The sequence below is a fragment of the Cannabis sativa genome, chromosome 2 (assembly GCF_029168945.1).
Source record: "Cannabis sativa cultivar Pink pepper isolate KNU-18-1 chromosome 2, ASM2916894v1, whole genome shotgun sequence".
Lineage (NCBI taxonomy): Eukaryota > Viridiplantae > Streptophyta > Magnoliopsida > Rosales > Cannabaceae > Cannabis > Cannabis sativa.
Window position 1 is genome coordinate 200,644 of NC_083602.1, and position 22,322 is coordinate 222,965.

Consider the following 22,322-nt stretch of genomic DNA (forward strand, 5'->3'; position numbering starts at 1 on the left):
CTGAAGAAAGAAAATGAGACCAAAATAATGAATGAGAATGCCATTGGGAAAAAGTATAATTTTAAGAAAAGTATTGCTTGCTATTAGGCACTATCGGTATTTATAACATATTTAAAATTAAAGTTTGATATTTAATTAGGTAGTATTAGTAACTTTTTTAGTATTTCTCACATAATAATGTTAATAATTAATGAATTGGATAAATAAATTTTTGACACGTGTATTTAATGGTTATAGACTGATTTGATGTGATTTAAATGCAACTATCCTAATGAACAGTAACATTAACTCATCCATTGTATTGTACCAATATTGGTTTTGGTGATCAATGGTAGCCTTTATTCTCCGTAAGATTAATTGTTATTAGGATCAATTTCTCTCCCAATGAGAATGATTTCGCTAAACAAAGACCGCGATATCAAAGAAGTATTATGACTAACGATGTCAATAAAAGATGTGAACATATCAATTCACAAAAATAACAATCTAACATATTTAAGTGTTATTAAAGTGAGCATCATATTTATTTGATATCCGATGACCTATTATTATTGCAAAGGTCTCATTATCACCATATTTTGTAATGTTTACTTATTACCATATAAATAGGTCAACCCATCTCCAATCAGAGCTAACTCTAATTGAATAACAACGGTAGAGTAAGTAATATAAGTTCAAATTCTTGTTGAACTATTATAATTTCATCTTTATTTTTTATTATTTACAATACTCATTTATATTTTATAATATTTGAGTATTGGTTATTCTAAGCGAGTACTTACATAATTTAGTATTGTCTAAATTTTTTAGATAATATTAATGGTTAATTTTTACAATCATATCTACTTTCACTAAAAGACATATAGATTTTGTTTTGAAGATTCTTTATTACTTAATTAAAGAATTGGATTCTACATATTTATGATATTTGACTTAAATTAGACTATATCAATTAAACAAGATTCCATAAACTTAACCAAATCTACTCAAATAGGTAATGTGATTTTTTTTTTTTTAAAGAAGAGAGAAGATCTAGACAATGGGAATTGTTTAAATTACAAAAGAAAATGTAAAGTTTGAATGTAATAATAAATATATAAATGATAATAATAAAAAATTCCTAATTATTATTATTGTTTAAAGTGAAGTGAAGCCAATTGTAGGGGCAGTTTGGTCATTTTAAACATAGGTAAAAAACCATTGGCAAAAGCGCGGGAAAATTCTCTTACTCTTTTCTCAGTTCTGAGTCCCCCGCGACACCACACAACACAAGCTCAGATTCTCTCTCTCTTTCTCTCTTCAGATTCTTCTGATCGAAGAAGCCATGAACGGCGGCGGTGGTGGTCGGAAATGGGACCGCAATGACTTTCGCAACTCAAAGAAGCAGAAGTTCATTCGTTCCGCCGAGGAAGAGCTCGAGGCTAAATTAGGGTTCGATATCTTCTCTGAAGGTGACAAGAGGCTCGGATGGTTGCTTACATTTGCCTCAGTAAGTTTTATTCTTACATTTGTATTGAATTGTCAAATTATGTGTTGGTGAATTGAACTTAAATTGTTTTGTAATGTTTCGGTTAGGTTTGAATTATTGATTTTGTGTTTGTTGCATTTGATTATTCTGCTAAAAGTGTGTGGAAAAGTTTGAGTTTTTAAATTAGATTACTAAATGAATGCTGACAAGTGGAGTGATCGATTCTCATTTGTAAATTTGCAGTCATCTTCGGAAGATCAAGATACCCGCAAAGTATATAGTTGTGTTGATTTGTATTTTGTATCACAGGTAAACTCACTGTTCTATTCTAGAAAACTTTTTTTTTTGGAAATGGTTAACTATTTGAAGGTCTTTCTGTTGATATAATTTTTTTTTTGATAAGAAATCATAATGTTGAAATAAGATTACACACCCAAATGTACTCACTTTACAACAGAACTTCCAACTCTCTCCTCAAATCAGTAAAAAGAGAGATACTTGAACCTTTTAACACTTTTGAGCCAGAATGCAGCCAATAATTTGGTCTTTATCCATACACAATTAAAGAACTCTCTCTATCATGAAACATTCTGTCATTTTTTTTTCCATTCATACTACCCATATAACTGCCAACACTTCCACAGTTTTAGAGCAACTTATGTCTTTCTGTTGATTATTATTGTTAGCTTAATGTTTAAATGTTCTCTGCTTTTATTGCAGGATGGTTCTACTTTCAAATCTAAATACAAGTTCCGTCCTTATTTCTATGCCGGCACTAAGGTGTATATCTTTCTATTTATCTATCCTCTTGTTTAGCATTTTTATTTTGTTTGCAGTGTTAGCATCAACTGTTGTTGCCATGGTATGGTGTTAAGTGTTAGCATTTTATCCAATAATGGATATATTATTTGGCCGAATAAAATTATGTATGTTAAAACTTTTCTAGCTTTTCGTAAGTCTTCATTTTGTATTTCATGATGATGATGCTATTAAGCTCTATCATTGACCGTGGTGATTTTGTGTTAAGTCCTATGTGTGTTATGTATGTAGGAAAAAATGGAAATGGACGTTGAAGCATATTTGAGACGGCGCTATGAAAGTCAAATTGCTGATATTGAAATCGTGGATAAGGAAGATCTTGATCTTGTAAGCAACTCCTCAGTGGCTTTAACTTTTTTCTTTTTTGAGGAACATATTATATATTATCGGAAATAGGTAGAATCATTACAGCAGATGATAGGAAATCATCTTTGGTTATATAAAGAACAACTAATAAACTAGGTTTACATCCAATGATTCCAGTTACCGAGTAATTAGTCAGCGCTTTAAAATTTGAACTGGTCCTTAACCATTTTGTCAATGATATTGCTTATAATATAAGTGAATTCTGTAAGTGTAAGTTCCAAAAAAAAGGTTAATTGTATACTAAATTCTACTAGTTTTATTATTTTGAACTAATTTAACTTTCTTTCGGAACTAATCTAAAATTTCTTTTATCCACTTATACTAGTTAATGTACTCTGATATGTGTGTTCATTCGTGGCAGAAAAATCATTTGTCTGGTTTATGCAAGTCCTATCTAAAACTATCATTCGACACTGTTCAGCAACTAATGAGTGTTAAGAGAGATCTATTGCACGTTGTTGAAAGAAACCAGGCAAAATCTGATGCTACAGAAGCTTATGAGTTAATATTGACAGGGAAAAGGTGAGTTTTTCGTTTTACAATTGAAGGTTACGGTTTCCTTCATTGGCCTGAAAATCTGATACTAAGATTCTTAGGTGAAAAGTTAGTCTTTTGTTACTGTCGTGTGTAATATTATTGTGCCTGATTTGTAGAGAAAAAAGGTCTCAAGATTTTTTGGATTACATTGTTGACCTCCGAGAGTACGATGTTCCTTACCATGTTCGGTTTGCCATTGACAATGGTAAGTCCATTCTGTTGATTGGGGAGTTGGTTTTTAAGAAAAGGTTCCAACTATTAAATAAACTTGTTTTTCTCCTGTGACATATGTTTCCTAGATGTACGCTGTGGACAGTGGTACGATGTTAGTATATCTAGTAATGATGTTATGGTGGAGAGGAGAACAGATCTTCTACAGCGTGCTGAAGTTCGTGTTTGTGCATTCGATATTGAAACCACCAAGCTTCCCCTCAAATTTCCAGATGCTGAGTATGATTTAGTAATGATGATTTCGTACATGGTTGACGGACAAGGGTATCTGATAATAAACAGAGAGGTATTTGTGACTGGTTCAAACTAGTAATTTCTTTCCTTCTTCAATGTTTCTTATTTAAAATTCCATACTATATATACATTCTGCTGGTTCCTATGTAAGCTTCATTATTGCACTGGTCATCTAGGTACTTGGCATCAATTACATGTACCTGAGTAAATGATATGTAGCAACTAGCAAGACATGTATTGTTTTCTCATGGCTTACTTTAACACGTCTAATTGTTTTTTGTTTGCAGTGTGTTGGTGATGATATAGAGGATTTGGAATACACTCCAAAACCAGAATTTGAAGGGCATTTCAAGGTTACAAATGTAAAAAACGAGGTAATGAAGTCTTGTAGAAATAATATTCCTATTACCAAATGTGGTTTCATCTCTTAGATTGCTTAAGGAGGTGCGTGTCTTTTATTGAATATATTATGCACTACTAATTTTGCAAAAGATTTTTCATCTTGCAGCTAGAGCTTCTTAAATTGTGGTTCTCCCATATGCGGGAGGTGAAGCCTGGTATATATGTCACGTACAATGGTGATTTTTTTGATTGGCCTTTCCTGGAAAGAAGAGCAGCCCATCATGGATTTAAACTTAGTGATGTATGTAACTTCTGAGCTTTTACTTAATACCGACATCTTCAGATTTTAGTTTTAGTTTTTCTATATTTAGTCAATTCAAGTCAGTACGTTATTTATCATTTCGGTATGGACACCTAATATTCTACATAACCATATTACTTTATGAACTCTTGACTAGCACAAAAATACTTTGGATGGTACTAGAGTTAGCTGTTGCTTTATATTTGCTTCTGGATTGGTTTTCAGCATATCTGTTTGTTTAAATATTTTTTTCTGCCTATTTTCTAACAGTTTTGGTTGCTATTATTATCAGGAGGTTGGATTTCAATGTGACAAGATTCAAGGAGAATGTCGTGCTAAATTTGCTTGCCATCTTGATTGCTTTGCTTGGGTCAAGCGTGATAGTTATCTCCCTCAGGGAAGCCAGGGCCTTAAGGTTTAAGATCTAATATAACTTGCTTATTTGCTTATCATTATACCATTATGCTTTACAAGACATCAAACAGTATCTTCCATATGATTATGTGTTTTTTGTTTTGCTCTCTTGCGGGTGCTTCTGCCACTTTTGCTTTTCAGTTGTGTTTGTTATGTGTGTAGTATGTTTCATGTAATTATCTCCTATTGTTAATGAACTGGGAAAAAAAATTATATATTACAATAGCTTATACTTAATGAACTTCTTGTTTCCTGAAAAGAAAAAAGATTGACATTGTTCATTTCCTTCTATTTTAAAATCAAGCTACTATTAATGTTCTCACTACTAGAAAGTTTATAATTAGTGGTATTGTTTCAGGCTGTAACAAAGGCAAAGTTGGGATATGATCCCCTGGAAGTGAATCCTGAGGATATGGTTCGTTATGCAATGGAAAAGCCACAGGTAAGAGTTTAGTATTTTGTTTTCTGTGCAGTTCCATTGCACAATCTTTAGTGATTATTGGTACTTTTTGTCATTCGTTTGCTTTCAATCCATTTGTCTTAAAAAAGAGATTTCAGTCTGGATTTTTGAGGCATTTTCTTACAAATGTTCTCTCAGACAAAAAGTGATGAATTTGCTTACCTAGATTTTTGCCTTTGGTATTTATTTTGGAAAAAAATTCTCCATATCCCATCAAAGGCAAGTTTCTGTGTGAGTAGTTGCTCAATAAAAGGTCTTTACCACTTAGTGGTATGTTGCAAAGGATGGTGCCTAGTTTTTTGTAACCTTCTTGGTTTATGTTCATGAAAGCTGGAAGTGGAAAAGAAAAGAGAGCAGAACACTTATGTTTTTGTTTTATCAGAACTTTTTCAACAGAATAAAACTAGGGGAAAATATAGATAGGCTCAACAGAAAATAAAATCAGTCTTACAAATTATGACAAAATTAGAGAAGAAATTTAAATTAAAAAAATTTAGTCTGAGATATACTGTCTAAACCTACAGATAAATCGACAGCCTTAGAATCCTAAGGCTGCTCTTTCCTGGAATATCGCAGGTGATATCATATTATCTGTGTTTCCGTTTAGTTACTCAAATTTGTTTTTGTACATTATATGAGAAATATTTCTAATGTATATGCAACTTAACTTCTTACAGATGATGGCCTCATATTCTGTTTCCGATGCTGTTTCAACTTATTACTTGTATATGACCTATGTTCATCCATTCATTTTCTCTCTTGCGACAATTATTCCGATGTCACCAGATGAGGTCTTGCGCAAGGGTAGTGGGACCCTCTGTGAAATGCTTCTAATGGTCCAGGTGTGTTTTTCCACTCATGCTACAACACTAGATCTTTGAGTTTCCTTGTGTGGTGCATTCTTTCATATGTTTTCACTAGATCTTTGAGTTTCTTTGTGTGGTGCATTCTTTCATATCTTTTCACTTCATAAGCGTGTACTCATTCAAGGCAACTTTTCTTTTATTCCAGGCATACAAGGCAAATGTTATTTGCCCCAACAAGCACCAAGCTGAATCAGAGAAGTTTCATAATAACCGTCTTCTTGAAAGTGAGACATATATAGGTGGTCACGTGGAATGCCTTGAAAGTGGAGTTTTTAGATCCGATCTTTTAACTAGTTTTAAGCTCGATCCATCTGGATATCAGGCATGTCATCTTGCTCACAATTAATTGCTCTGGTTTAATAATTGGTCATTATGGTTTGACATGAATTGACCCCTTTCTCTATACCCGTGATTGGTTATGCTGCTCTTTTTCCATGTTCCGTGGACATAGTGAATGCTACCTTGGTCCAGTTTTTATTTTAATTTTGGGTGTTTCATTATCTATTTTTAATAGTATATGTAATTTGACACAAAAACATTGCAAACTTTGATTTTCAGCAACTGATTGACAACCTTGATCGTGATCTGCAATATGCCATTAGAGTTGAGGGTAAGATGGACTTGGATTCCGTTTCTAATTATGCTGAAGTGAGGAGTTCTATCTTAGAAAAGGTATTGCTTTTTTCATTAGCCAGTTAGCCTTGGATAATGTTCTGATTTGGTCCTGAGATTATTATTATTTTTTTGTTGGTAAGAGAAATTCTTTATTGATTGGAAACAGGTAAGTACGGAAAGATGATAAAGTATCCTCATAAAGTAGACATGAATTAAACGTTAGAGAACTCCTTTAATTCTTGAAATCCTTTGACGCAGACCTAATGTGATGGGTATTTATTTATGTTTCTGGTTATGGGCCTTGTTTTACTTGGCGCTGTCTAGTGTGACACCTTAGGTAAACATGCCATGAATGTATGTAATAAGAATTTTATGAATTCAATAGTTTGTTTCTTATAATTTCTTTACAGAGTAGCTACCAAACTAATGGGTTTAAAATCATTCACTTTCCTGGAATTTAACAATTGCCTTTGAATTTCCAATGTTCATTACGCTCAAAGCTCATTTGCTTGTAGTGAATGATACTCAACTCAGTAAAGGGGGTGTTAGCTTGCTTAATTTCATACTCTAACAATTGTTTTAGGTTCATGTGGTTTGAGGCAGCAACATAGAAATTATATTTTTATTTTCCATTTTTTTTTCTGTACAATTTATTCTCTTTTATTATCTTTCTTCCTTGCTTTGCAGCTTGAAAGTTTACGAGATGACCCCATACGAGATGAATGCCCCCTTATTTATCATCTAGATGTAGCTGCAATGTACCCAAATATTATTTTGACAAACAGGCTTCAGGTAAGCTGATTAATTGATTTCTATTCATTTCATATTATTTGTGTGGTCTACAATATAGATTTGCAATGCAATTACAAAACAAAACTTGGTGTTTACCTTAATATGTTTTGCACATCGTCTGATTTACCTATTACAGTTGTTGTCTTTAATCCTTTTCATGAACAAAACTTGTTCTTCACTTATCAATTTAAAAGAGGGAGAAATTCTTGATCCTCTATTATATTGTTTTGTGTCTATTTCAGCCATCATCAATAGTTACAGACGAGATTTGCACTGCTTGTGATTTCAATCGCCCAGGAAAGACTTGTCTTCGGAAACTTGAATGGGTTTGGCGTGGAGAAGTCTTCATGGCAAAGAAAAGGTCTCTTTTTGGGGGACTCATTATTTTTCTACATGCACCTTCAACAAAACTTGTTTTTATTTATTTAAGTTTTAATTTTAAAAAGAAGCAACACTGCTAGAAAGAAAAGCCTATAGAAAATCAAGCCATCAATGCAAAACACAGTAAGCCTGACTAGTCTACTAATTTTCAAATCCTCAAAAAATCACAAAACTAAAGCTCTTGAACTCCTTAAAGCAAATACTTTAGTTTAAGTCTGTCAGTAATAAGGTAATTCATGATTGTTTTTTTTTTTATCATTTTGAATGACAGTGACTACTACCATATGAAGAAGCAAATTGAGTCAGAGTTTGTTGATGGATCTGATAGCCAGTTAGCAAAATCTTTTCTTGACCTACCTAAGACAGAACAACAATTGAGACTGAAAGATCGTCTAAAGAAATATTGTCAGAAGGTATATTTTCCCTATTAAAGTTCAATTTTTCTTGTAAATGATGCCTAAAACTAATTTTGTATGCTTCTCGTAGGCATATAAACGGGTACTGGATAAGACAGTTACTGAAGTTCGGGAAGCGGGGATATGCATGAGGGAGAATGCATTCTACGTTGACACTGTTCGCAGGTGAGCATGGATTTTCTTTCATAAAAGTTTTCTTCTTTCTTTTGGAATGCAATTGTGAAAAACACTTATCAACTAATTTATTATTATTATTTTAAAAAACTTTCACTATTAAATTTATAAAAATTGAGTAATTTTGATTTGAGGTTGACTTATCTGGTGGGGTGAAATTCTTTTGTCTTTCTATCTTTGAAGTCTCTATGTGTTTTTATTTTACATACATTACAAAAATCATTGTCTTCTTGCTAATTTATAATTTTATATGACATTCCATATTATTTGAAGCTTTCGAGATAGAAGATACGAGTACAAAGGACTTAATAAGGCCTGGAAAGGAAAATTGTCTGAAGCCAAAGCTACTGGAAATTCTATTAAAATCCAAGAGGCACAGGTATGGAAAATTCATATGCTTGTTTGAGCGTTTGTATACAATAAGCATCACACCATGTTGAGGATGATTGTTGATACTGACTTTGAACCTTGAAACTTGCGTTGTTGTTTGCTTACTGCTTTGCAGGATATGGTAGTCCTTTATGATTCGTTACAACTTGCTCATAAGTGCATTCTTAATTCCTTTTATGGATATGTCATGCGCAAGTGAGTTATATAGTGATTTCCTTTTTTTCCTAACTACAAAATATATATACCTTTTACTAATGCTTTTCCTGGTCTTACAGGGGTGCACGATGGTACTCTATGGAAATGGCTGGAGTGGTTACATATACTGGGGCTAAAATTATTCAGAATGCTCGCATACTGGTTGAAAAGATTGGAAAGCCACTTGAGTTAGATACAGATGGTATCTGGTGTGCACTTCCTGGATCTTTTCCAGAGAACTTTACTTTCAAAACAAAGTATGTATAACTCTTAGTATTGTATCAGCAGTACAAGGGGCATGAGTTTGGGAACCTTTTTTGGCGCATTACCTACATTGTCTTTAAGTCCATGATATACTGATATTGTTTATCTAAAGATACTAACTACTCTATGGGAAACAAATGTTTCAGGGACTTGAAGAAGAAGCTGACTATCTCGTATCCATGTGTTATGTTGAATGTTGATGTGGCAGAAAACAATACAAATGATCAGTACCAGGTCACCTTTAAACGTTTTTTCGGTAGTATCATGCCTAGTGCGGTTTTTTCAAATGTTTATTAATTTATTCATTTAGGAAAAAAGAAACAGAAAGCGAATTTGCAAAGGAGCGATTTAAGCTTGATTGTTTGACAAAAACCTACTAACACTTTTCTCTTAACAGACCTTGACAGATCCCTTGGCCAAATCTTATACAACTCATAGTGAATGCTCAATTGAATTTGAAGTGGATGGGCCATACAAGGTGACATGGAGTGTGATATCAATTATAGTTCAACATTTCCATATTTTGTTACTAATATATTGGTTTCATGCAGGCAATGATTATTCCAGCTTCAAAAGAAGAGGGAATTTTGATTAAGAAGCGATATGCAGTTTTCAATGATGATGGGACCCTTGCTGAACTTAAAGGTTTTGAAATTAAGCGTAGAGGAGAGCTGAAGCTCATCAAAGTTTTCCAGGTATCCCTACCATATCCTATGTTTTGTGTTTGTACCCAAGTATTAAATGAATTTATCTTCTTCCCTATATATTAGTGTTTCTTTCCAGGGGCTTGCTGGGTTAAATTATATTATTTTCCTGTACTGAAAACCTCACATGATTCTGTTTTTTCTTTCGTTGCGATGTCTAATGGTTGGATAGCTTCTTTTCTTGCTTATGATTGTCATGTTTGCAAAGACGATCTATATTTATGGTTATTAGCAGTTGGGATTATATAGTTTTCCTTCTATCACTAAATTATGTTCAAAATATCCAATAGAGTTATTCTATTTATAAAAAAATCATATGCTTTAGAATCATCATGGGCAAGCTGTTTTAGGTTCTATTCATGTGCTTCATGTTTGCTTACTTATAAATATAAAATTTATCTTTTGCGTTAATTTTAATTTTCTATTTTCATTTTTCAGGCTGAGCTTTTTGACAAGTTTCTCCATGGTTCAACGTTAGTGGAATGCTATTCAGCTGTTGCTTCTGTGGCCAACCGTTGGCTTGATCTACTCGATGTAGGTCTTCCAATAGACTTTGCTTCTTATGCTTATGCTATTCTGCTGTCTTCTGTGATCTTTGCAGATAACTTTTTCTTTGTTTCTCTTTCCACAGAATCAAGGAAAGGATATTGCAGACAGCGAGTTGCTCGATTATATATCTGAATCAAGTACCATGAGCAAGTCTCTAGCAGACTATGGTGGGCAGAAGTCATGTGCAGTGACCACTGCAAAACGTCTTGCTGATTTTCTTGGTGATACAATGGTCAAAGATAAAGGGCTTCGTTGTCAGTATATTGTTGCATGTGAACCTAAGGTGAATTCTTCTTTTCAGCCAACACTTACTTTATCAATCTTTCAATTGTTATTGCCAAGTTTTAATGCTTTTCATTTTATCTTTTATGCTTTACATGCATTTTTACAACCCTCGCCTCTTATTATTGCATGATTCCTTAACCAAAATTTTTGTGTGATATTTTTAATTTGAGTAGGGAACACCCGTGAGCGAACGTGCTGTTCCTGTTGCAATTTTTGAAACAGATGCCGGTAAAGTTTCTGGTATCCTTCTGATTTATTTGTTTGTGCTTCTACTTCCACTAAATTCAGCATGTTTGAAATTTCAGAAATAATGAAATTTTATGTGCGGAAGTGGTGCAAGATATCGGATGTTGACATTCGATCCATCATTGACTGGTCATACTACAAGCAGCGGCTTAGTTCATCGATTCAGAAAATTGTCACTATTCCAGCTGCAATGCAAAAGGTTTCACTGCTTCTAGATGTCTATTTACTGGAAGAAATCAATATTTTCTTTGTTTTTATCTCTATCCTTTTTCTTCCCCAGTTTTTCTATTATGTTTAATATTCCGGCAAACAATTACTTCTTCAGGTTGCAAATCCTGTCCCTAGAGTGATTCATCCTGATTGGTTGCATAAGAAGGTTCGCGAGAAGGATGATAAATTTCGACAGCAAAAGCTAGCTGATGTCTTTAGTTCATTTAATAAGGGTGAACTGTTAAAAAGGAAGGATGAGGCTGTAGGAGTTAGTAGTGTAATTGAGGAAGAGGTTGTTGGAGATCTTGAAGACTTCCAAATAAATAAGAGTTCTGTAAAGGGACCCAGACCAGTAGTTCGAAGTTATGAAGTTAATAATAAGAGCAATTCAGATGAGAATGTAGCACAAGAATGTCCGCATCAAGCTGATGATAATGAAAAAGAGCAGCAAATACAAGATTCCTCCACTTCTGAGATTATTGACAAAAATGTCGACTACCAAGGATGGCTTGAAATGAAGAAGAGAAAATGGAAAGATACTCTCAACAAGAGGAAGAAGCAAAGGTACCTGTTCAAAACTTTAAATAAAATGCTAAATGAAACAAGAATAGAGTAGAAGAATTGATTTTAATAGAAGAATAGGTAGAAAATAACAATAAAAGATGAAGGATTAAAGAAAGAAAGAGAACGTAGAGAAGAAATCTCAAAGATTTTATAACTCAATAAACAATCCAACACATACTAAAAATAGCTAAGCCTATTTATAGTTAGGCAAATAACAGATTCTAAATGCAACATGAAATGAATTCTAGGAACTTAGAAATGTAGTAAAATTCTATTTTGTCAAAATAGGATAAAACCCAATTATTAATTCTAGAACAGTAGTTAGGTTCTCAGGAACAATTTAATAATGTGAAGTGATATATTACTTTAACAGACTAGGCAATGCAACACGGCACAATGCTAGTGGTCTTTCTGAGCTGCTCAGTCAACCGTCAAATAAAGAAGCTCAGGAGGGAACAGGAGTTAGTTCATACTTTAAGAGACATGAAGTAGCTATAAAGCGATGCCACTGGCAGGTAATAAAACCTTCATTAACCCCAAACAGTTGGATGGAGTTATTCTAGTTTAATGGCTTAAATCACTTTTATTTCGCTCTTGTGATTCAGATAGTACAAGTAGTTCCAGCTTCTCAGCTTGGCCAGTATTTTGCTTGGGTTGTGGTAGAAGGAGTGATGCTTAAGATTCCTATAACTGTTCCTAGAGTGTTTTACATCAATTCCAAGGCCCCTTTAGAAGACAAATTTCCAGGAAGGCGTGCCAACAAAATTCTTCCACATGGAAAGCATAATTATAACCTATATGAGGTATTTCTGGTGCTAATGCTATTTATTATGTATCTGTGCTTCTTAATATAAAGATTTCAAGACGTTATCTTTGGGCATGAGTTTGTGCAGGTTGTAATTGATGAAGCTCAGTTCAAAGCAGAAAGAAAAAACCTTACTGCACTTCTTGCAGATCCAGAAGTTGAGGTGAGCATCCTATAGCCAAGAAAAGAAATTATTAGATAAATTAATAAATCTTATTGACAAAAATTTCACAGAAGTGCTTTGTTTTGCCCCAAATATGAATTATGTATTTTCTTATTTGCAAGGATATGCCTTATTTATTTATTTATTTCAAATTGGAATTGTTCAGTTATCTTTGTTTTCTTTGTAGGACTTGGCTCATGTTTATGGTTACAATTTTTGTCAATAGAACTTTACTAAGTATTAAAGAATGAGGAAATAAATAACACTGTTCTTCATTACAATGTAAATTTATATGTTCTCTTCTGGCGTAAAGTTCTATCTTTCAGTCTTTTAGAACAATTCATATTAGTAACAAGTGCCTGATTATTATTTATTTAATTATCATATTTTTCTTTTTGTCAGGGAATATATGAAACAAAGGTACCATTGGACTTGAATGCGATTGTTCAGATTGGATGTGTCTGTAAGGTGGATAAAGCTGCTAAGAAGCGAAATATCCAAGACTCCTGGAATATTAGCGAACTACATACGAAGACTACAACAGAATGTTCTTATTTGGAGCAATCTATATCTTTCTTCTACTTGTATCATAGGTAACTAATTTGCCATTACAAATTGGGTTATTTCAATTTTTTTGCTATGATTTCTACCAACACTGAAATATGGGTTCTATCACGAACTAACTAATTCATGTATGGTCTTTAATTTGCTTTTTTTAAATGTGTTAATTAACCATTTCCTAATCTGGTTAATTTCAGTATTTCTGAAGGGCGTGCTATATTTGTTGTTTATTTTCCTTCTTCAAAAACAATGTCCATTGTCGTCGTGAATCCTTATCAAAACAAGGATCTGTCACCATCCTTTCTTGAGAAGCAATTCCGTGATGCTTGCCAGGCGTTATCTGTTCAACCACCTCCTCCTAGTAATGAATTCATATTCAAGGTTAGCTGGTAGATTAGTGAAAACAAATACTTTCCTATTGGCGCGATTTGTTTGTTTGTTTGCTTTTCCTTATAATAACGTGTGTTTATTGCAGGTGGAGTATGTTGGATCTGTAAAGGATGCTGATAAGATTCTGCAAAGAACAATAAATCAGCACAGGTCTAATTCTATCGTAATATTATTTTTGTTTATCCTGCTTTTTGTGAATTTTGTTTTTCTGTATATTTCCTTACTCGTGTTGATTTTACTAATTAGAGAAATGTTTCTATAATCATGTATATTACACGTTGAATATTGTCTTATGTAACTTGGATGAGCCCAAAGTAACTTGTTCACTGATTTATTTTAGTGTACATATATGCCCTAGTGCTTTATTGAATAACATTTTGTTACAATGTATGAACTGTTTGGAAAAAAAAAATAAAGAATAAATTAAACCTACATAGACTAGCAGATTTTAGGCTTCCCAATTAGACCTTTTTTCGGTACTTTATTGGTGCAAACAAAAGTTCACATCTCATTTTCATTCTCTCTAGCAATAACATAACATACATTTTTCTGTGGTTGATCAACAGACATGAACATCATGGACCAATAATTGCTGTTATTGAATGCCCAAATGCTCAATCAATGAAGTCAAGTGTACGAGCTTTAGATGATTTCCCATGTGTGAGCATTCCCTCCAATGCTCGTGATAGTAACTATCAGGTAATAAATTTTGAATATGTAGCTGATTTGCATCCGTTGATCATGCCACATGCACATAGTCAAATGCATTACTTTTAAACTATGCTTTGGGCAGGTTCTTGGGTGGCAACAAGTTGCTGCAAAAATTGGAATGCAACGGTGTGCTGCGTCATCTCAATGGTTGAATGAAAGAATTTCTCTCTCTAGATATGCCCATGTAATGTCTTTATCTCTACAGTGAGAATGTTGTTAAGTTTGCATGATATTTTAGATACTAATTGGTCAAATATTTGGGACAGGTGCCGCTAGGGAATTTTGAACTTGATTGGCTCATACATACTGCAGATGTCATCTTTTCAAGAGCACTCCGTGATCAGCAACAGGTTTTTCTTATCATCAGCTGATATCTTGTCATGTTATTTATAAAGATTTTAGGAATTTGGATCACTATCTTATGCTAGAGGGATGTGAAGGTTACTGAGAATGTGTAACAGTTTTGAGAAAATTTTATGTTACCTGCAGAGAATAAAATAGGGAAAAGAAATGATTTGGCAGGTTTTTTGAACTCTTTTTTTTTTAACATATTTTCATTTCTTTATTTGTCACAGGTACTTTGGATATCTGATGATGGGATTCCGGATCTAGGAGGCGTTAGTGAAGAAGATACTTGTTTTGCTGATGAGGTTATTTCCTAACTTGGTTAGAAATATTTAGGAATGCGATTGTCATTTTAAAGTGCTTTGTGATCATTAGTCAAAAAAGTATCTTGGTGGTCACTGGGTGGACGACATGTGACCTTTGTCTCTTTTTTTTACTGTTCAAGCTCACTCCTTCCTCTCTGACACCTAAGGACATAGATCTATCTTTATATTGGATTTTTATATTCTTGTGTGCGTGGGTTTGTGCGTTTGTGTTTTTCCTTTCACTAGGCGTAATTGATCTTCTGTTGAACTTCACATTGTATGTGCTAAATTGCACGTTCCTTCTGTAAATCTAATCAGGTCCATCAACCTGTTCTTACATACCCTGGAGCATATAGAAAAGTCACCTTGGAGTTAAAGGTGAAAATACACTAACCATTTCTTTCCCATTTCTTGGTTAGATCTTGGATGATTTTGCTGATTATTTTGTCAATTTCTTTGCGAAGATTCATCATCTAGCTGTAGATGCTCTTCTCAAAAGCAACCAAATAAATGAAATGGAAGGAGGTTCTTTATTGGGGTTCGAATCAGATATGAATTCCGGAGCACATAATTCAAATGATCACAGTGGCTTTGATGAGGGTACCTCATGTGCTCCTGCATTTCGTGTTTTAAAACAGTTGATTCAAAGGTGCCTTACGGATGCAGTTACATCGGGAAACGTGTTTGCAGATGCAATATTACAGCATCTATACCGGTGGCTATGCAGGTAGCTACAAATAGTTATTTTTCTTTTTTGCCTCCTATGGTTATAAACTATATGTTTCTGGATTCTTACTCATTCCTTTAATATTGCAGTCCTCATTCCAAACTTCATGATCCGGCTCTTCACCGTCTACTTCATAAGGTAAATAAATGCTTGTTTTTTTGCTTCTCCTCATATAGGTCTCTCCATAAGTGTCCATATAACACTGAATGAGATCCAGGATTTAAGGAAGTAGAATGAGTTTAATCTTGCCGAGTCTTGTTGAATACATGTTTTAGGAAGAAATTGCAGCTTCAACACTGTTGTTAATTAAGAGCCCCCTAGAATTTTAAATCTGTATAAAGTAGGACCTGATGGGGGTCATCTGCTCTTCTTTGTTCGGGGACATACATCATCTTTGATTTATGATAGGATGGGACTAATAAATTTTGTTTATTTGGTTTCATTTATTGAATTTATAGGTCATGAAAAAGGTATTTGCTCTATTATTGGCCGAGTTTCGGAAATTGGGTGCTAGTATCGTATTTGCAAATTTTTCCAAGATTATCATAGACACCGGCAAACCTGATATCTCTGCTGCCAAAGCTTACTGTGATAGCTTACTTAAGACCCTGCAAACTAGGTTTGTCTTACTCATAAATTATTAATGTAGATTATAAATTTCCGTCAATCTTGGTTGTAATTTTTTTTCTTCCTTCTTCACAGAGACCTATTTGAGTGGATTGAACTTGAACCATTGCAGTTCTGGCATTCCTTGCTTTTTATGGATCAGGTCTGCACTTCTCCTTGTCAACAATTATTAATGTTCTAGTATAACCATTTGATTTTTTCGTTTTTTTTCGATACTGTGTTCTTCCTATGATTATGAGGTCCTAGGGTATACCACTCTTCTGGTAAAATCAACAGTTTTGTTTGCTTTTGTTGTGATAGCATAATTATGGTGGAATCCCTGCAAAAGCTGATGAAAACATGCATGAAGAGTCTGAAGTTGATATTGTGTCAAGCTGGAATATTGCTGAAAATTTACCAAAGAAAATTCAGGTAATTTGTCAAATTTTTGTATAAACTTGCAATTGCTGTAATGAGTAACATTTTAATCTCTGCTGAGTGTGCATGTACACGGTTTGGTGATTAGTGAAGATTCAATTTATTATGGCCCAAAATCTGACAAAAATAATCTTTTGCAGGATTATTTTATTTTCATTGTTTCTCAATACCTTTATATCCCTTGGACTTATGCAAAAAAACAAGCTGCAATTAGAGCATCTGCACAAGATGGCAGCTCAAGCACACCATCAATTACTATTGCAGCAGCTGAGAATTTCGAGTCTCATCTAACGGAATATCTTAAAGGCCAGGTTATTTTTAAGGCTCAATTCTTGTTCTCTCTCTTTCTCTTGTTCCTTGTGTGTTGCATTTAGTTCGTGATTGTATTTTCTAAACTTTGTTCATGTGTTACAGATCAGCACTTACTTCACTGAAAAACTTTTGGGAATCGTGCGAGATACCGTTCTTCATATGAAAGAACTAAGTAAATCAGAAAAAGAAGCATCTGTATCTGCAGGGATGCCACAACTCTCTAGTAATGCCCACAGAGGGGATGCAGCACTGGAATTTATTAAGCATGTTTGTGCAGTACTGGCTCTTGATCAGAGTGTTCAGCACAATGTTCTGGTATTTTATTCCGTTCTTTCTTTCTTTCTACTCAAGTAACTCATTTTCTGTGTGTGGTATGGTTATTAAAGTCTCAATATGAAATGCTCCGTACCTTTCAATCATGTTACGAACAACATTGAATGAAATGCTCCCCAGTTTCCCTGATAGTTCCCCCTTCTAGGCTCGTATAGTCTTGTGACGAAAACATTGTCGTGCTGTTTTTTTATTTCTTTTTTCACAGTTTGGTTCTGTATAGTTACTGTTTATATTATCTGATTTATCTTTGAACTGACTGCTACTTGTTCTCCTCAATTTTACAGATAATGAGAAAGAATCTGCTAAAATATGTGCGAGTTAGGGAGTTCGCTCCCGAAGCTGAATTTTGTGATGTCTTTTCGTCCTTCATCTTGCCAAATGTCATTTGCAGGTACAAACATAAACAATTTTTGTATTCTTGAGCTGTCTAAATGAGACTAGTTATTACTAGTTAGGATCTAAATTTTCAAAAGCCTAAACTGATTTACTATTTCATTCTTGAACAGCTACTGCAATGACTGTAGAGACCTGGATTTGTGTCGAGACACGGCCCTCCTGGCTCAGGAGTGGCGATGTGCTGTGCCACAATGCGGGCAGCCCTACAACCGTGAGGTAATGGAAAATTCCCTGCTTCAGATCGTACGACAGAGAGAACGCCTCTACCACGTGCAGGATCTCGTGTGCCAAAGGTGTAGACAGGTGAAGGCAGCACATTTAGCAGAGCAATGTGGGTGTGCCGGGTCATACAGATGCAAGGAAGATGTAACCGAGTTCAACAGAAAAATGCAAATATTCTTAAACATTGCCATTCGCCAGAAATTTCAACTTCTCCAAGAATGCACATCATGGATATTGGGAATCCATGATGTACAAGATTAGTCACGTTTCATTCAGAGCTCTGCTCGACTAGTCATTGCAAGAGGTAGTTTCTGCCGGCCTTCCCGACTCGCACCAAAGCAATATAACAGGTGTTGTCGGTATTGGCAGTGGCTGGCAGACATGGCTAACAAACAAGTAAGAAGAAGGTCAAGTGGGTCTTGACCAAATCTTCAGATGCATTATTGGCTTCGTTTGGGTTGTTGATTAAGAATTAATGGTCCACAACCTAATCAGGAAGAGCAACTTCATAATCTTATGTGTGTGTATATATATACATATACGTGTATGGCCATGTCATGTTCTTCATACCAACCAAGAAGAGTATTCTTCTTGTTCATATTCTTTCATGTTTCTCTTTCCTTTGTATATATAGGTTGTAGTATTGTTGTATTATATGCCAAAGCTGTACAAGTTCAACATCATTATCCTATTAAATCAAGTTTATATACATACACAGATATCTACCCATATTTGCTTCTTAATCTATCTATTTGAATAATGTACAATTGCATTCTTGCTCGTATATATTTTTTTGGATAGGGAAATTCGATCAATATTGTTTAATCAACTTGAAGATTATTATAAATTTGACTTAATTTATGAATAGATGAGCCAACAATTTCATTCCCTAACAAACCAATTCAATATATAATTTAGTACGGTTGACATATACAAGTTTGGGTTAGTCGACCGTACACAATATTCATATATGATTCATCTTATACAACTTTGAGTTCATTGTGATGCTTTGCTAATAAGGAAATCAAATTGAAATTTAAAGTAACAGATACGTTTTAATCTAGTAATTACTTTTTGTTTTTTGTTCTTATTCTTAAATTGAAATGAAGTTGGCTTATGAATTCTTTATTTAAGTCTATGCTATATTCACGTTCTGGATTCTCAATCCAAGGCTCCTCTTCTACAGCTTTGTTTTGGTATTCAAACATTGAAATGATGAATATATGTTAAAGATGAAACAGTGGGTGATGCTTTTTCTGTTGCAGGACAACACCTTTCTGATGCTTTTACACTAGAAGAAGTGAAATACATGCTTTAGAATAAAAAAAAAATTAGGATTGAACAAGAAAACTCCCTTCTCTTGATCTCTTGCACAAGCTAGTTTGCTCACTTAATACCACCATGAACAATTCTATGGCAAGATTGGTCATCTTGCGTAAAAGTGTTATCACAGATTGAAAAATGAAAATAATAACAATTCTTCCTCTATTCAAGGCTCTAATGGAGGCCTTCAACAACTGCAACAGTGATAGTTAGTGGATGGTATATGGACAATGGTGTGTTAAGAACCCTTCAGATTGGAGACTCATCTGTTAGTTCAGACCACATATATATAACTAACTGATCAGCATAAAGACTGTTGTATTAGTCTTTACTAGTCAGCCATATCTTTCCTCTCTTATATTCCCTATAAATATCCCTAGACCTGATCAACCTACCTACCTAGTAATAATGTACCAACTAGCTACCAGAGAGTGAGTGAGATGTAGAGATAGAGTTGTACATGTGATATTGGATTGGACTATAATTAAGCAGTGAGGGTGTGGTCAAAGTTGGAACAATTGTTCATGACAAACAAAGGTTTTATAGATTCAAAATGTATGAATCCAACTCTGTCTATATATATAGATGAAAATACAGACGACTTCATGACAAACAAGGTTTTATTGAATTATCTTTCCAAGGCATACGATAACTTGACACACACATTGAGAGCTATACCATCTGATCTGAGTCTTTATGTTATCAATTCCTTTATTTAATTTCTTGACATATATTCCTATCCAATACTCAATTCCTTTATATATTCCTGTACTATCACAATTCAAAATCTCAAGGATATTAAGACATGCATTATCTAACTTAAGTGTTCAATAATATTAACCTTTTCAGAATTAATATTTAATCGATAGTTCATAAATGGTAATTAAGCACAAATAAACTTAAACATTAAAAAAAACTTTGATACACAAAATCCCACATGCTATACAAATTAAATTGCATCTTTCCCCAAAATTATTATAACCACAAAAAGTTTAGCTAATGTTCAAATTAAAGTAAAACATCATCATAATTAGTTTATATCACTAAACCCATAATAATCCAAATTCAAGATTAAAAATACAATTGGGATTAAAGTGGTCACTACACAAGCCTGTTTTCCATAATACATCAGGATAAGTCTATTTAGAAAGTATTATTGTAAGTAAATAAAATTAAAAAATTAATTTAAAACGTGTTGGTCTGTGATCCGATGATTTGATCCAACGATTTTCTTCATTGATCCGTTGAGTTGCTCAATCGATCCGACAAGTGCTGGAAATAGAAATGTGAAAGGTGAATTTAATGAGGTCAGGGTAACGAATGCAAAGGTCGAAAGATTCTGGAATCGAAGATAGAATGAATAAGACTGTGGTGCTTTGGCGATGCTGTGGTGAGGCTACGCACCAATTTAAGCAAACAATATTTCCCTCTGTAATAACATATTCTAATTAGGGTGTAGTAGAAACTTTAATGATTATTATCATGTTTCAACTATCCACATCTGCCTATGATGTGGAGAGGTGTGATATTCCTATTTGTGAACAAGTTTGCCAGATATCATAGCCTCTGTTTCCTATTTTGTTGTGCTGGGATGTATTTGGACAAGAAATAAGAGTGTTAAAAGAATCACCACCTTTATTAAAAAACCACACAGTAATAGAAATGTATATGCTTTTGTAATAATCTTGTTACTATGCTGGACACATTCATTATTTAGACTAAATACCATCTTGATTGACATCCGTTTATTTTTAATGGGCATGCAGAGTCCAAATCAGAGCTCCAAGAACAGAACGTAAATGGTAACTAACTCCTTCATCTTCATCACTGTTATCCAAACCATAGTCTCTGTTTCCCTGTATTTCTATGCCTTTCAATTAGTTTATCTGGGAGATAAGGAACTCCATTCAGACTAATTTGGACTTGGCTAATTAGGAAATTAGTCACAATTTGTTGTTTCTTACTATTCTCTCATTTAACATGTTTGTCTATCTTATTGTTTTATTTTTTATTTAATTCTCTCATTAAAGTTTCCTCAAATCTCATATCATTCATTTCATTAATTTCAAATCCACAACTTAAAATGCTGTCATTTATAATGCCATTTTTAGTTTATTTTGATATTTCAGCAACTTATCTCAAGATCAATCATATGACACATATGTATATATATAGTGACTACTTAGATGAAATTAATAATGACTAATTATTCATATTTTGTGCAGTGATTTCAACTAAATAGCAGGACTCTAAGATTGTTCCAAGAAGTGTGTTGAGAGCTTGGGTCTCCTAAAGATAGACTGTTTAGTTAGTTTTGTGAGATACTGAGATAAATACACAATTTCTACACTGCCTCATTACTTTCATTCACATATTTTCCTTTTTTCCATATAACATATTGTTGTAAATTTGTAACACTACCTTTACTTTCTTTGAATAAAAAAATCTATAGTTTTTTGTGTAAGGAAAAACTAAAAACTGCTTTTTGAAAAAATTGTGATAAAAATGTGTTTGGTAAACAGTTAAAAAATAGCTTTTTGAAGAATTTATAGAAAAGCTACAGCTAAAAATTAAAGCTAGTACAACCCAATTTTTAGAAAAAACTATTTTGATTAAAAGAATATACACTACAAGAAATGTCACTTTTGCCAGCACAAAAAAATACATTTTTGTGCTGGTTAAGTTGGTATTACGCTGGTAAAATAAAATTTACTCGTGATGTGTTGGTAAAAGGGGGTTGTCAAATCAACATTAATATTAAAACTTTTGCCAGCATAAAACGAAAGGGAAATTTCATTTTATATACTTAAAAAACCTTAATATTTTATTCTTAAACCAATACATTTCAAACTAAAAAATATA

At 33.6% G+C, this 22,322-nt stretch overlaps 1 protein-coding gene across 1 annotated transcript; it reads left to right on the forward strand.

The window, feature by feature from the left end:
• Positions 1-1,164: 1,164 nt before the first annotated feature.
• LOC115719330 (DNA polymerase epsilon catalytic subunit A) lies at positions 1,165-18,848 on the forward strand. The gene is made up of 49 exons (XM_030648318.2): positions 1,165-1,489; positions 1,712-1,777; positions 2,189-2,248; positions 2,519-2,614; positions 3,015-3,175; positions 3,307-3,395; positions 3,490-3,707; positions 3,943-4,029; positions 4,164-4,298; positions 4,591-4,713; positions 5,071-5,154; positions 5,850-6,014; positions 6,184-6,360; positions 6,597-6,710; positions 7,341-7,445; positions 7,688-7,806; positions 8,098-8,239; positions 8,313-8,407; positions 8,690-8,795; positions 8,922-9,001; positions 9,082-9,258; positions 9,412-9,499; positions 9,663-9,743; positions 9,817-9,960; positions 10,408-10,503; positions 10,601-10,801; positions 10,977-11,031; positions 11,109-11,248; positions 11,375-11,823; positions 12,197-12,338; positions 12,429-12,626; positions 12,717-12,791; positions 13,194-13,384; positions 13,550-13,733; positions 13,828-13,892; positions 14,309-14,441; positions 14,536-14,637; positions 14,720-14,803; positions 15,029-15,103; positions 15,422-15,481; positions 15,568-15,830; positions 15,920-15,968; positions 16,289-16,449; positions 16,533-16,599; positions 16,758-16,868; positions 17,015-17,185; positions 17,289-17,501; positions 17,804-17,910; positions 18,026-18,848. Exons 1-49 carry the CDS (start codon positions 1,325-1,327, stop codon positions 18,396-18,398), a joined length of 6,642 nt encoding a protein of 2,213 aa, XP_030504178.2. The 5' UTR covers positions 1,165-1,324; the 3' UTR covers positions 18,399-18,848.
• Positions 18,849-22,322: the final 3,474 nt, after the last annotated feature.

Bases quoted from the DNA above. Each gene is read 5' to 3' on its own strand.
- LOC115719330 (XM_030648318.2), top strand. From the start codon at position 1,325: ATGAACGGCGGCGGTGGTGGTCGGAAATGGGACCGCAATGACTTTCGC. The intron at 4,714-5,070 runs GTTTAAGATCTA...GTATTGTTTCAG, and splicing joins AGGGAAGCCAGGGCCTTAAG to GCTGTAACAAAGGCAAAGTT. The intron at 5,155-5,849 runs GTAAGAGTTTAG...AACTTCTTACAG, and splicing joins ATGCAATGGAAAAGCCACAG to ATGATGGCCTCATATTCTGT.